At 57.3% G+C, this 12,520-nt stretch overlaps 1 protein-coding gene across 4 annotated transcripts in view; it reads left to right on the top strand.

Annotated features, from left to right (window-relative positions):
* The window catches only part of GAK (cyclin G associated kinase), a 74,502-nt gene that overhangs the window by 52,023 nt on the left and 9,959 nt on the right, over nucleotides 1-12,520 (top strand). For 3 of the 4 annotated variants that reach the window (XM_032253872.1, XM_032253875.1, XM_032253874.1), the window contains 5 exons: nucleotides 1,915-2,108; nucleotides 4,088-4,234; nucleotides 5,389-5,871; nucleotides 6,254-6,421; nucleotides 7,389-7,511. In XM_032253872.1, coding sequence (XP_032109763.1) covers nucleotides 1,915-2,108; nucleotides 4,088-4,234; nucleotides 5,389-5,871; nucleotides 6,254-6,421; nucleotides 7,389-7,511 — 1,115 coding nt within the window. The remainder of the gene's footprint in view (nucleotides 1-1,914; nucleotides 2,109-4,087; nucleotides 4,235-5,388; nucleotides 5,872-6,253; nucleotides 6,422-7,388; nucleotides 7,512-12,520) is intronic. The other variant, XM_032253873.1, reaches the window with a different exon arrangement.

Genomic DNA, 12,520 nt, shown 5'->3' with positions numbered 1-12,520 from the left:
AGACGGGGCAGCGGGAGAGGGGCACGCGGAATGTGCGTGGGTCCTGCAAGGCGAGCCTGCACTGTGCATGGGTGAGGGCACAGGGTTGCCGCCGTGGCACAGCTCAGCATTTCTGTGTAGCAGCCAAGCCTGTTGGGAGACCCCTCTGTCCTCTTGGAGCTGGTCTGGCAGGAGCCTGCAGGCTGTGTCCTCTGCAGTCCAGGGCTCTCGGGAGTGGCCAGCCCTGCTCACAGACCTCATTGTGCCCTCAGCGCCAGGCTGGGTGAGCTGAGCCTGCAGCCCCAGTGCCCAGGGCCATCTCCAGGGGCAGCTGGGGCAGGGAGGCTGGGCATGAGTGGCACTGCCTCTGGGCTGCCCGAGCTTGGTCTGTCCCAGAACCCAAGTCTGCCTCCCTGCACAGACCCTCCCGCTGTGCCCCTCCATTCTCCTTGTTGGTAGCCAGGTCTGAGTCTCCCCTGCAGTGGCCGTTGGATTCTCTGCTGGTGCCTGCTGGCTCCTCTGCATACGTTGCTGCCTCCACATCTCCGCACCAGCCGTGCCGCCACCGTGCTGTCCCTGCTGCCCCCGACTGCGGACAGCAGCACAGGAAGAGACTGGGGCGCGGAGGGATGCTTGTGTTGGCCTCGGCTGGAGTGCACATCCGTCTTGGCTACTGCTGTGGCCACCTCTGCCCAGAGCCCTGAGAGGGCACTGAGGGGCGCTGCTTTGCGTGAGGTCGGCCACTGCGGATGGGGAGCGCAGGGTGCCCTCCCCTTGTGCAGGGAGATGATGTTTTAGGGGGCGAGCAGGAGGGGTTAAGCTAGAGGTCTTCACACATCTGAAGCATGTGTGGAGCTCGGAGAAGTGACAGTTAAAGGCAGCCACGGCTGTGAGCCACACAGGCCACCGCACCCATCTCCCCACCCTCCCTCAGCCATTCCCCACCCTGCTCTGGGCACTTCTGGCCCTGCAGATGCTGGCACAGTGTGTTGCCCAGGAAATGGCCACCATTCTTTTTTTTTTTTTTTTTTGAGACGGAGTTTTGCTCTTGTTGCCCAGGCTGGAGTGCTGTGGCGCAATCTCAGCTCACCGCAACCTCTGCCTCCCAGGTTCAAGTGATTCTCCTGCCTCAGCCTCCTGAGTAGCTGAGATTATAGGCATGCACCACGATGCCCAGCTAATTTTGTATTTTTAGTAGAGATGAGGTTTCTCCACGCTGGTGGGTCCCACTGACCCCTCCTTCTGCTCCCCACAGCTGAGCACGGGGCTCAGCCAGTGCTCCCTCCGTAGCCCCCTGGTAGACACGGCTGTTTCCCCCGGAATCACCCTCCTAATTCCCTGGCAGCCAGATTCTAGAGGTCTTGGTTTTAGGGGCATCTGTTAACAGCTGTGGATTTGTCAGGGCAGACATTGTCATTTTTATGACACAGTACCCCAGCGTGCTCACTCTGAGCTGCAGGGTGGCCGAAGGCTGTGTGCTGGGGGTGAGGGCCAGTGCCTGCCCTGGAACCCTGGGGTCCCACCTCAGAGCTGCCTGCCTGGGCACCTGTGTCACAGGCTGTGGGGCATTGTCCTGTCTGCTCTGAGCACGCGGCCTCCCCTGGACTTGGGGGAAACGCTGTGGCCCAGCCCAGTGCCCCTCTGTCTTGAACACAGCCTCAGGCATCCCCACTGTGGCGTCCGAGGAGCAGGTGCAATGATGCTCTTCTGGGGCCGTGACCCGGGTTCTGACACTCTGTGGGTTCCTGGGACGGCTGCTGGGTTGGCTCCCACGGCTCCAGCTTTGGCAGGCGGGGGTGGCCAGCTGCCCTGGTGGTTCTCCTGCCGCCTCCTGCAGCTGCAGTGTTTCCGTGCACGTTTCTTTAGTGAATGTTCGAAGGACTTGCACACTACTTGAGGGGCCTTCCTGAGTGGCGTCTACTCGTAACTCCACAGGTACGACCTGGACGCGTGCGACATTCAAGAGAAATACCCAGATTTATTTCAAGTGAACCTGGAAGTGGAGGTGGAGCCCAGGGACAGGCCAAGCCGGGAGGCCCCGCCATGGGAGAACTTGAGCATGAAGGGGCTGAACCCCAAGATCCTGTTTTCCAGCCGGGAGGAGCAGCAAGACATTCTGTCTAAGTTTGGTAAGCTCCCACGGGTGAAACGAGGGCATCCTGCTCTGCCCAGTATCTCTATGGTAAGAGCCCCTTCGGCTGAGCTGTGGCAGAGCTGAGCCACCTGTACCTGCTGCTGCGATCAGGCTGGAGCAGCTTGGGCCGCAGGAAGTTTGAGAGACTCCGTCTTGGGTGTTGGACACCAGGGAAGCAGGACTGAGGCTGCAGTTTGTGGGGCCCACGGGCAGGACAGAGGCAGAGGGAGGAAACCCAGACTCCTGGAGCGAAGCAGGATTTCGCCCTGGGTATGTGTCTGGGTCAGGTTTTTGTCATGTGTGCCAGATACATGTCCGCTCTCACTGCAGGCCTCAGGCCTGCTGGCAGCACGTGGACACAGCAGAACCCTTGCTCCTGTCACTCTTCTCATTTCCTAGCAGTTTCAAAGAGACAGCCCAGGACACGCTGGCAGTGGGCCCAGGGCCACCCACCGCCCATGCCATGCTCGTCCTCGGCTCTTGGTTCGCAGTGTTTGCATTTTCTTTCTGAGCATCCTCAGCATCCCTGAAAGAGACTGCATGTGCAGCCTGTGCGTGATGTGTCCGTGTATGTGGGTGGAGTGTGCCCGTGTGTGTGGTGTGTGTGTGTGTGTGTGTACACGAGTGGTGTGTGCATTTATGTGTACCGTGGATGTACATGGGTGGAGTGTGCTGGTGTGTGTGATGTGTGTGCATGTGAGTGGTGCGTGCATTCGTGTGTGCCATGGATGTACATGGGTGGAGTGTGCCCATGTGTATGGTATGTGTGTGCACATGTGAGTGGTGTGTGCATTCATGTGTACCGTGGATGTACATGGGTGGTGTGCCCATATGTGTGGTGTGTGTGCATGTGAGTGGTGTGTGCATTCATGTGTGCCATGGATGTACATGGGTGGAGTGTGCCCGTATATGTGGTGTGTATGCATGAGTGGTGCGTGCATTCATGTGTATCATGGATGTACATGGTGTGCCCGTATGTGTGGTGTGTGTGCATGTGAGTGGTGCATGCATTCATGTGTGCCATGGATATACGTGGAGTGTGCCAGTGTGTGTGATAAGTGTGCATGTGAGTGGTGCATGCATTCATGTGTACCGTGGATGTACATGGGTTCGAGTGTGCCTGTGTATGGTGTGTGTGTGCATGTGAGTGGTACATGCATTCATGTGTACCGTGGATGTACATGGGTTCGAGTGTGCCTGTGTATGGTGTGTGTGTGCACGAGTGGTGTGTGCATTTGTGTGTGCTGTGGATGTACGTGGGTGGAGTGTGCCAGTGTGTGTGGTATGTGTGCATGAGTGGTGCATGCATTCATGTGTACTGTGGATGTACATGGGTTTGAGTGTGCCTGTGTATGGTGTGTGTGTGCATGAGTGGTGTGTGCATTTGTGTGTGCTGTGGATGTACGTGGGTGGAGTGTGCCCGTATGTGTGGTGTGTGTGCATGTGAGTGGTGTGTGCATTCATGTGTAGCATGGATGTATGTGGGTGGAGTGTGCCTGTGTATGTGGTGTGTGTGTGCACGTGAGTGGTGCGTGCATTTGTGTGTGCTGTGGATGTATGTGGGTGGAGTGTGCCCATGTGTATGGTATGTGTGTGCGCATGTGAGTGGTGCGTGCATTCATGTGTACCGTGGATGTACGTGGGTGGAGTGTGCCTGTGTGTGTGGTGTGTGCGTGCACATGAGTGGTGCGTGCATTCATATCTGCTGTGACTGTACGTGGCGTGTGATGCCTGAGTGTCCTTGTGTGTGTGTGCGTGTGCTGTGCACGAGTGCGCACACGTGGCCCAGAATGGCATCTGAGTGGATAGCAGGAATCTCTTCACAGAGGTCCCTTTCCTGTCATGTCATTGGTGTGCTTTCCTGGTGGCCTGGCCTGCCACGGTGCTGGCGCCTGCCCGGCTGCACTTCTCAGCTCTGCGGTAGTGCTGCCTTGAGGCTGCTGGCCAGTGCCCTGACACCCTCTCTCCTGGCAGGGAAGCCAGAACTCCCTCGGCAGCCCGGCTCCACGGCTCAATACGATGCTGGGGTGGGGTCCCCGGAAGCCGAGCCCCCAGACTCCGACTCACCACCAAGCAGCAGTGTGGACACCAGCCGCTTCCTGCACACACTGGACTGGCAGGGTAGGCACAGCCCTGGACCTGGCTCTCTTGCGGAGGACAGGACCAGTCTAGAGGTGCCCTGGGGCAGGGCAAGCATCTTGGGAGACGGGCCTTGGGGAGAGCTGGGCTGTACTGGAGTGGGGCCGTGCGCACAGCACGCCAGCCTGTTCCTTAGTGGCTTGCAAGCTAAGATGATCTCATATTTTTAACTGTTGAAAAAAATATGTCCACAGAGTCTGAAATGCTGACCCTAGCTTTTCATCTCAGTGTGTGGGCCTGGGGCGGCCGGCAGCACGGGCCCTGCCCACCAGGCCCCTGAGTGCAGGGGAAGGGCCTGGGCGGAGGGACGTTCAGTCACCACCTGGGGATCCTACACCCCTCTCTGCCCACAATCCTCAGTGGGCTCCCAGCCCCTCCCCAGGCTTTCCAGACAAATACCTGGGCACCGTCACTGGACCTCACCTCCAGACAGACACCCTGGGGAACATCCCTGCCACCTCCTGTCCCAGCACCCTCGGCTGTCCCAGCAGGGCTGTTCTGCCTGTCACCTGTTCCCAGAGCAGGGTGCTCCTCCCCCCGGTGCTCCTTCCTGTGGTGCTCCTCCCCTGTGCTTCTCCCCCTGTGCTCCTCCACCAGTGTTTCTCCCCGCCATGCTCCTCCCCCTGGTGCTCCTCCCCCAGTGTTTTCCCCCCAATGCTCCTCCCTGCTGTGCTCCTCCCTTGTGCACCTCCCCCATGCTCCTCCCCCTGATGCTCCTCCCCCGTGCTCCTCCCCCTGGTGCTCCTCCCCCAGTGTTCCCCCCCCATGCTCCTCACCCTGGTGCTCCTCCCCCAGTGTTTCTCCCCCCTTGCTCCTCCCCCAGTGTTTTCCCCCCTGCACCATGTTTCTCCCCCCAGTGCTCCTCCCCGCTGTGCTCTTCCCCTGATGCTCCTCCCCCAGTGCTCCTCCCCCGGTGCTGCTGCCTGGAGCACCACAGAGGCCCAGGTGGAGAGAGTTGCAGGCAGACCCTTGAGGAGGCTGGAGGGGGTACGCTGGAGACGCCGCAGGAAACCTCATAAGCTTCTGCAGCGTTTGCCAAGGCCTGGGCCAAGGAGGAGCTGAGGGAGCTGCACCGGGGGGACCCTGGGGCTGGCCGTGTGGGCTCACCAGCCTGCGGTTTTGTTTCCTTTCCACAGAAGAGAAGGAGTCAGAGACTGGTGCAGAAGAAGCCTCTCCCAAGGAGAGCGACTCTGCCCTGATGGAGGACAGAGAGGAGAGCGAGGTGTCGGATGAAGGGGGGTCCCCAATCTCCAGCGAGGGCCAGGAGCCCAGGGCCGACTCGGACACCCCCGGCCTAGCAGCGGGGCCGGTGCAGCAGGACTCCATTTTTGAGGTGGGAACGCCAGCTGCACTGCCAGAGCCTGAGCCGCAGGAAGACGGGGTTGACCTCCTGGGGCTGCACTCCGAGCCCGAGGCGGGCGCAGAGCCTGCTCTCCTCCCGCAGGCCCGCGGGGCCCCCTCCAGCAACACCGACCTGCTCAGCTGCCTCCTCGGGCCCACTGAGGCCGCCTCCCAGGGGTCCCCGGAGGATCTGCTTGGCGAGGCCCCCCTGCTCCTGGCAAGTCCGGACCCTCCCCTGAGTGTGCAGAGCACCCCTAGAGGAGGGCCCCCCGCTGCTGGTACGTGTTTCTGTGGATGGCGAGTGGCTTCACAGTAGAGGAGTGATGAGGTTCAGTCATTCTCACCACGTAGAAATGTCTGGAAGGCTTTTGAAGGAAGGGAACATGCCCTCCCCCGCCTCCCCCGGGAGCCGCCTCTGGGTCACGGCTGGGGCTGGCTCTGCGCTGCTTGCCTGAGCTCACGGGCTAGACACTGCCAGCTCTTCCATCTGAGCAATGTTGCTGCGTCCATGGGAAAGTCATCCTGAGGCGTGGGGCGTGGGGAGGCCCTGGGCTGACTGCCTCGGTCTCCCTGAGAGGGCAGCTGTGGGTTCTGGACTGCTCAGCTGGAGTGGCCCAGAGCTGGGTCCTTTGTCCTCCCCATCCCCGCCTGTCCCCGCAGCCGACCCCTTCGGCCCACTGCTGCTGTCTTCAGACACCGTCCCCCAGCCCTGCTCCAGTCCTGATCTCTTCGACGAGTTTCTCAACTCAGACTCTGCGGCCGTCCCGTCCTTCCCGTCTGCCCACAGTGCGCCGCCCCTGGCCTGCAGCACCGACTTCCTGCACCTGGGTGAGCGCCTCTCATGGCAGCCGGCTCCCAGTAGCCTGTTCCCTCAGGACCACAGCCTGTGTTGGAAGCAGAGCTGTGGGCCTCCAGCAGCGATGAGGCTGAACTGTGGCCTCTGCGTGCCCTTCCTGGTGGCCCATGGGTCCTGCAGGACATCCCCGAGGTCAGGACAGACTGCTCCCTGCTCTGTCTCCCCAAACCCTCGCCAAACCTGGAACAGGTTCTGGGCCCTCACAGGCCCAGGGCTCACAGCTGTTAGCAGAGACGGCCACCTGCACCCAGAGCTTGTGTGGGGCCGAGAGGTCAGAGGGATGTAGTCAGGGGTCCAGGGTCCGGGGTCCAGGAAGCTGGCCTGGTCTGAGTGCAGCAGGGGCCTTGGGGCGCTGTGTCCATGGGGAGGAGGCCGGGCCTAGGGCACAGCGTGGCTTGTTTAGACAGACACCTGTGGGGCCAGGCCCAGGGAGAGAGCTGGGCTGTCTCTCCAGTGTGGTCCTGAGGGAGGCAGCCCAGGTTCTCTCTCCCGAGGAGGCAGCAGCGTGGCCCACAGTGCGCTCTGGGGTGATGGCGGTGACTGTTGAGAGATGGGAGCCCCTGAGGGCTGTGGCGGGTTTTAGGAGCAGCTGGAACACAGGCCGTGGGGATGGCAGTGGGTGCTGCAGAAAGTGGGGTCTGGACAAGCTCTTTTGTATGGGAACCGCAGATGCTTGTTCTCAGCCTCGCCCGCCAGCAGCTCCTCCCGCTGGTGTCCTACGTCCACTCAGTCATCTCTGCGTGATTGGCTGAGTCCTCAGGCCCATCAGGAAGAGAGAGGCCATCCGTCCAGCCTCAGCTGGGCCTGGGTTCATGAGGTGCTGTCTCCCGGGGCCTGAGCACGGCCTGGTGCCTGCCGCGTGAAGACATCAGCTGTGCGCTGAGATACTCGCTTGCTGCTGAGACCAAAGTGTGCTCTCTTCCGGTTCCTTCTTCCCAGGGGATCTGCCAGGAGAACCCACCAAGATGGTGGCCTCATCCAGCAACCCCGACCTGCTGGGAGGATGGGCTGCCTGGACCGAGACTGCGGCATCAGCTGCCACCCCCATGCCAGCCACGGAAGGTATGACCACGCCCCAACGAGGACGGGGCTCCGGGGACACGCAGCCGCTGTGGCCTTGGGGCCCGTCTCTGTTTCACACATACCTGTAATAGGGCACTCTCTACGCAGAGAAGGAAGGAAGGGCTGGGTGTGCTCAGCGGTCCCAGCTCCGAGTCCAAGGCTGAGGTCTGGCTGCAGTGGCCTTCCTCACTCACTCATGTGGTATGACGGGTACACGGACACAGACCCCGTGTCTCGGGGCTGCGGCGGATCCTGAGTGCTTGTGGTGCCTGCTTCCAGAGGGTCTTTTCCCTCCTCTCTGGCAGGGCATCAGCGTTTGTGATGCAGGTTCATGCCCCGTGCTGTTTACTGTCTGGTTCTTCTGCCTGACACGCAGAAGTGGCCTCAGCACCTTTCAGGGCCCCATGGGCTGTTTACTCCTGAAGGGGTTTGTGGGTGAGGCTGACCCCGCGGGTCATTCATGGGTGTCACGGCGTCATGGCCGACGTCCCATGCCCTGGCAGGAAGAGGGTCACATGCAGCAGCCCGTGTCTGTGAGCATCTGTCCTTCCCGTCACCCTCCAGCCTGCCCCCCGCGACGTCTCTGGTAGCTCGGATGCTCATGGTACAGCATGTTTCAGGCCAGCCTCAGCGATACAGCAGGTTTGCTTCCAGCCACAGTCAAAGCATATACCCCTGGAAACCTAGTCAGATTTTTTTTTTTTTTGCTTTCCTAGTAAACATAAAAGTTACGGGTTTTTTCTTTGGTGGTTTTTGGTTTTTTTTTTTGTTGGACAGAGTCTTGCTGTTGCCCAGGCTGGAGTGCAGTGGCGTGATCTTGGCTCACTGCAACCTCTGCCTCCCAGGCCCAAGCAGTTATCCTGCCTCAGCCTCCTGAGTAGCTGGGACTACAGGCATGTGCCATCATGCCTGGTTAATTTTTTTGTATATTTAATAGAGATGCCCCATCTCTGCTAAAGGGGTTAGCCAGGATGATCTCGATCTCCTGACCTCAGGTGATCCGCTCACCTCAGCCTCCCAAAGTGCTGGGATTACAGGCATGAGCCACTGCACCTGCTAAATTATATTTACTGGCTGGGCGCGGTGGCTCACGCCTGTAATCCCAGCACTTTGGGAGGCCGAGACGAGCGGATCACGAGGTCAAGAGATCAAGACCATCCTGGCCAACACGGTGAAACCCCGTCTCTACTAAAAATACCAAAAAATTAGCCGGGCGTGGTGGCATGCGCCTGTGATCCCAACTACTCAGAAGGCTGAGGCGGAAGAATTGCTTGAACCTAGGAGGCGAAGGTTGCAGTGAGCCGAGATTGCGCCACTGCACTCCAGCCTGGCAACAGAGCAAGACTCCATCTCAAAAAAAAAAAAAAAGTTATATTTACATTATATTGTAGTCTGTTAAGTGTGCAGTAGCATTATGTCTGGAAAAAAACATGTAGTTACCTTGATTTAGAAATACTTAATTGCTGGCCAGGCGAGGTAGCTCATGCCTGTAATCTCAGCTACTTGGGAGGCTGAGGCAAAAGAATTGCTTGAACCTGGGAGGCGGAGGTTGTGGTGAGCCAAGATTGTGCCATTGCACTCCAGCCGGGGCCACAAGAGCGAAACTCCATCTCACAAAAAAAAGAAAAGAAAAATACTTCATTGCTAAAAAATGCTAATGATCCTAATCTTTTGCTGGTGGGGTCTTGCCTTGATGTGGACAGCTGCTGACTGATCAGAGTGGTGATGCCTGAAGGCTGGGATGGCTGTGGCCATGTCTGAAAATAAGACAATGGCGTTTGCAGCGTGGATTGACTCCCTGTCAAAAACGCTTCCTGTGGCTGCAGTGCTCTTGATAGCATTGTACCCGCATAGAGCTTTATAACCCTCTCAAAGCCGGCCGCTGCTTTATCAACTAAGTCTGTGGAGTATTCTAAACCCTTGGCTTCATTTCACATGTTCACAGCATCTTCTCCAGGCCTGGATTCCGTCTCAGTAAGCGACGTTCTTGGCTCATCCGTTCAGGTTTCATCCTCAGATTGCAGCAATTCAGTCCCATCTTCAGGCTCCACTCCTAATTCTAGTTCTCTTGCTGTTTCCACCACATCCGCAGTGACTTCCTCCACTGATGTCGTCAGCTCCTCAGTCACCCATGAGGGTTGAGATCAGCTTCTTCCAAACTCCTGTTCATGTTGCTGTTTTAACCTCTTCCCATGAATCATCAATGTTGTTAATGGCATCTGGAATGCTGAATCCTTTCCAGAAGGTTTTCAGTGAACTTTGCCCAGAGCCATCATGGGAATCAGTGTCTGCGGCCGCTATAGCCTTAGAAATGCATTTCTTCAATAGTAAGACTTGGAAGTCGACACGACCCCTTGGTCCGTGGGCTGCAGAGTGGAAATGGTGTTACAGGCCCGAAAACAGCGTGACTCTCCATGTGCGTCTCTCTCAGAGTTTTTGGGTGACCAGGCTCTGAGCATTGTCAGTATAGTCAGCAAACAGTTAATATTTTAAAGGAATCTTTTTTCTGAGCTGTAGATCTCAACAGTGGGCTTAGAATATTCCATAAACCGTGCTGTGCACAGATGGCTGCCATACAGGCTTTGCTGTGCCATTTCTACGGCCCAAGCTGAGTTGATTTAGAGCCATTCTTGGCCAGGCGCGGTGGCTCACGCCTGTAATCCCAGTACTTTGGGAGGCCAAGGCAGGCAGATCACCTGAAGTCAGGAGTTCAAGACCAGCCTGGCCAACATGGTGAAACCCCGTCTCTACTAAAAATACAAAATCTGGGCATGGTGGCATGTGACTGTAGTCCCGGCTACTTGGGAGGCTAAGGCAGGAGAATCGCTTGAATCTGGGACTCAGAGGTTGCAGTGAGCCGAGGTCGTGCCACTGCACTCCACCCTGGCGACAGAGTAGGACTCTGTCTCAATAAAAAGACGGGGCCCGAGGGTTTTTGAATGGTGAGTGAGCACTGTCTTCATTTAAAGCCACCAGCTCCGTTAGCCCCTCACAAGAGAGGCAGCCTATCCTCTGAAGCCTCAAAGCCAGCATTGACTTCTCCTCTCTAGCTGTGAAAGTCCTAAATGGCGTCTTCCCACAGCAGGCTGTGTCATCTGCGGTGAGCCTGGCTTCATCAGTGATCTCAGCTGGATCTCAGTGGATGACGCTGCTTCACCCTGCACCTTCACGCTGCGCAGAGGCCTCTTTCCTGCAGCCCCAGCCTCGCAGGCTTCACTTTCTTCTGCAGCTTCCTCACCTCTTTCTGCCTCCACGGAGTTGAAAGAGTTGAAACCTGACTCTGTATTAGGCTTTGGCTTAAGGGGATGTTGTGGCTGGTTAGCTCTTCTCTCCCGGTCACTTAGTCAGTCGTGGGGGTGTTTTGCTTTCTTACCATTTGTGATTTCACTGGAGTGGCATTTTAATTTCCTTCAAGAACTTTTTCTTTGCATTCACAACATGGCTTGCTGGTGCGAAAGGCCTAGCTTTTAGCTTATCCCGGCTTTCTTTTTTTAGAGACAGGGTCCTGCTGTTGCCCTGGCTGGAGTGCAGTGGTACCATCATGGATCACTGCAGCCTCAACCTCCTGGGTTCAAGGGATCCTCCCACCTCGCCTCCCAGGTAGTTGGGACCACAGGCACGCACCACCATGCCCAACTAATTTTTTTAAATTTATTTTTTGTAGAGAACTCCTGGCCTCAGGCACCCTCCTGCCTCAGCCTCCCCGCGTGCTGGGAGCACAGGCCGGAGCTGCCGTGCTCGGCCCCCCCTGCTTTCCAGGTGCCTTCCTCACTAAGCTCAGGCATTCCTCGCTTTTGATTTCAAGTGAGACGCTGGCAACTCTTCCGTTCACCTGAATGCTTACAGGCCATTGTAGGCTTTGAATGGGCCTGATTTCAATATGGTTGTGTCTCGGGGAATGGGGAGGCTTGAGAAGGAGGGGACGGGGGAGCGGCTGGTCTGTGGAGCATTATCAGTTAAGCTCAGTATCTTACATGGATGGGCACGGTTCATGGCACCCAAAGCAATTAGAGTAGTGCCATCAGCTCACTCAACACAGATGACCAAAACAGACAGAATCATGAAGAAGTTTGAAGTATTATTAGAATTCCCCCATGCGGCACGGGGACCCGAAGAGTGTGCGTGCCACGGGCAAGTGGCCGGTACGTGTGCTGGATGCCCAGTTGCCACAGCCCTGGGTGGGTGGAAACTGTCTGCGGAGCACCGGGAGGCACAGGCGGGGGCGCAGGCAAGCCTGGGGAGGCTTGGTGCATGTCCCCTGGAGGGCATTTCAGGGATGTCTTTGCTCAGGGCTGGCTCCCGTCTGCGGATTCTCTCAGGTTGGGTGAGAACCGTAACGACGGTTACCTGTTTACTTTCTTATGAATGAGGCTCTTCGCATGGTTTTGGTTTTGTGTATTTTTTTTTTGAGACTCGTGTCATGTTCTTTACTCATTTCTTGGCCTCTGGAATTCGTCTTTTTCCTCTGATAGGTCCATGAGGGCTCTTTACACTTGAAGAGCCTGGTTTTCATGCCTGCACAGCATGCTATCAAGCCGCTGTACGACGTTTTGGTTTTTTTCTTGAGACAGAGTCTTGTTCGGTCACCGTGGCTGAGTACAGTGGTGCCATCTTGGCTCACTGCAGCTGTGAACCCTTGGGCTCAGGCGATCCTCCAGCCACAGCGCCCGGGTAGCTGGGACCACACGCATGTGCCACCGTGCCTGGCTGACTTTATTTTTGGTAGAGACAGAGTCTATGTTGCCCTATCTGTATTTTATGATTTTCTACTTAGAACATTCTCAAATTTATGCTATGATAAAGAATATGAAGAACCTTCACATTTGAGATAGATTCCAGAAAGTGGCCCTGCAGTCTCACAATGACGTGAGCATCTTTTGGTTCTGGATGTGAATTGTGAAGCTGTTTTCCCCAAGGAGCAGTGTGGGGTGTGGAGGCAGTGTCCTCCGTGTGCAGCTGGGTCCTGGCTGGTCCCGAGGAGCAGTGTGGGGTTTGGAGGCAGCGTCCTC

The sequence above is a fragment of the Sapajus apella genome, unplaced genomic scaffold, assembly GCF_009761245.1.
Source record: "Sapajus apella isolate SASKATOON/1434 unplaced genomic scaffold, GSC_monkey_1.0 scaffold85, whole genome shotgun sequence".
Lineage (NCBI taxonomy): Eukaryota > Metazoa > Chordata > Mammalia > Primates > Cebidae > Sapajus > Sapajus apella.
This window is presented reverse-complemented; position numbering and strand designations above follow the sequence as displayed.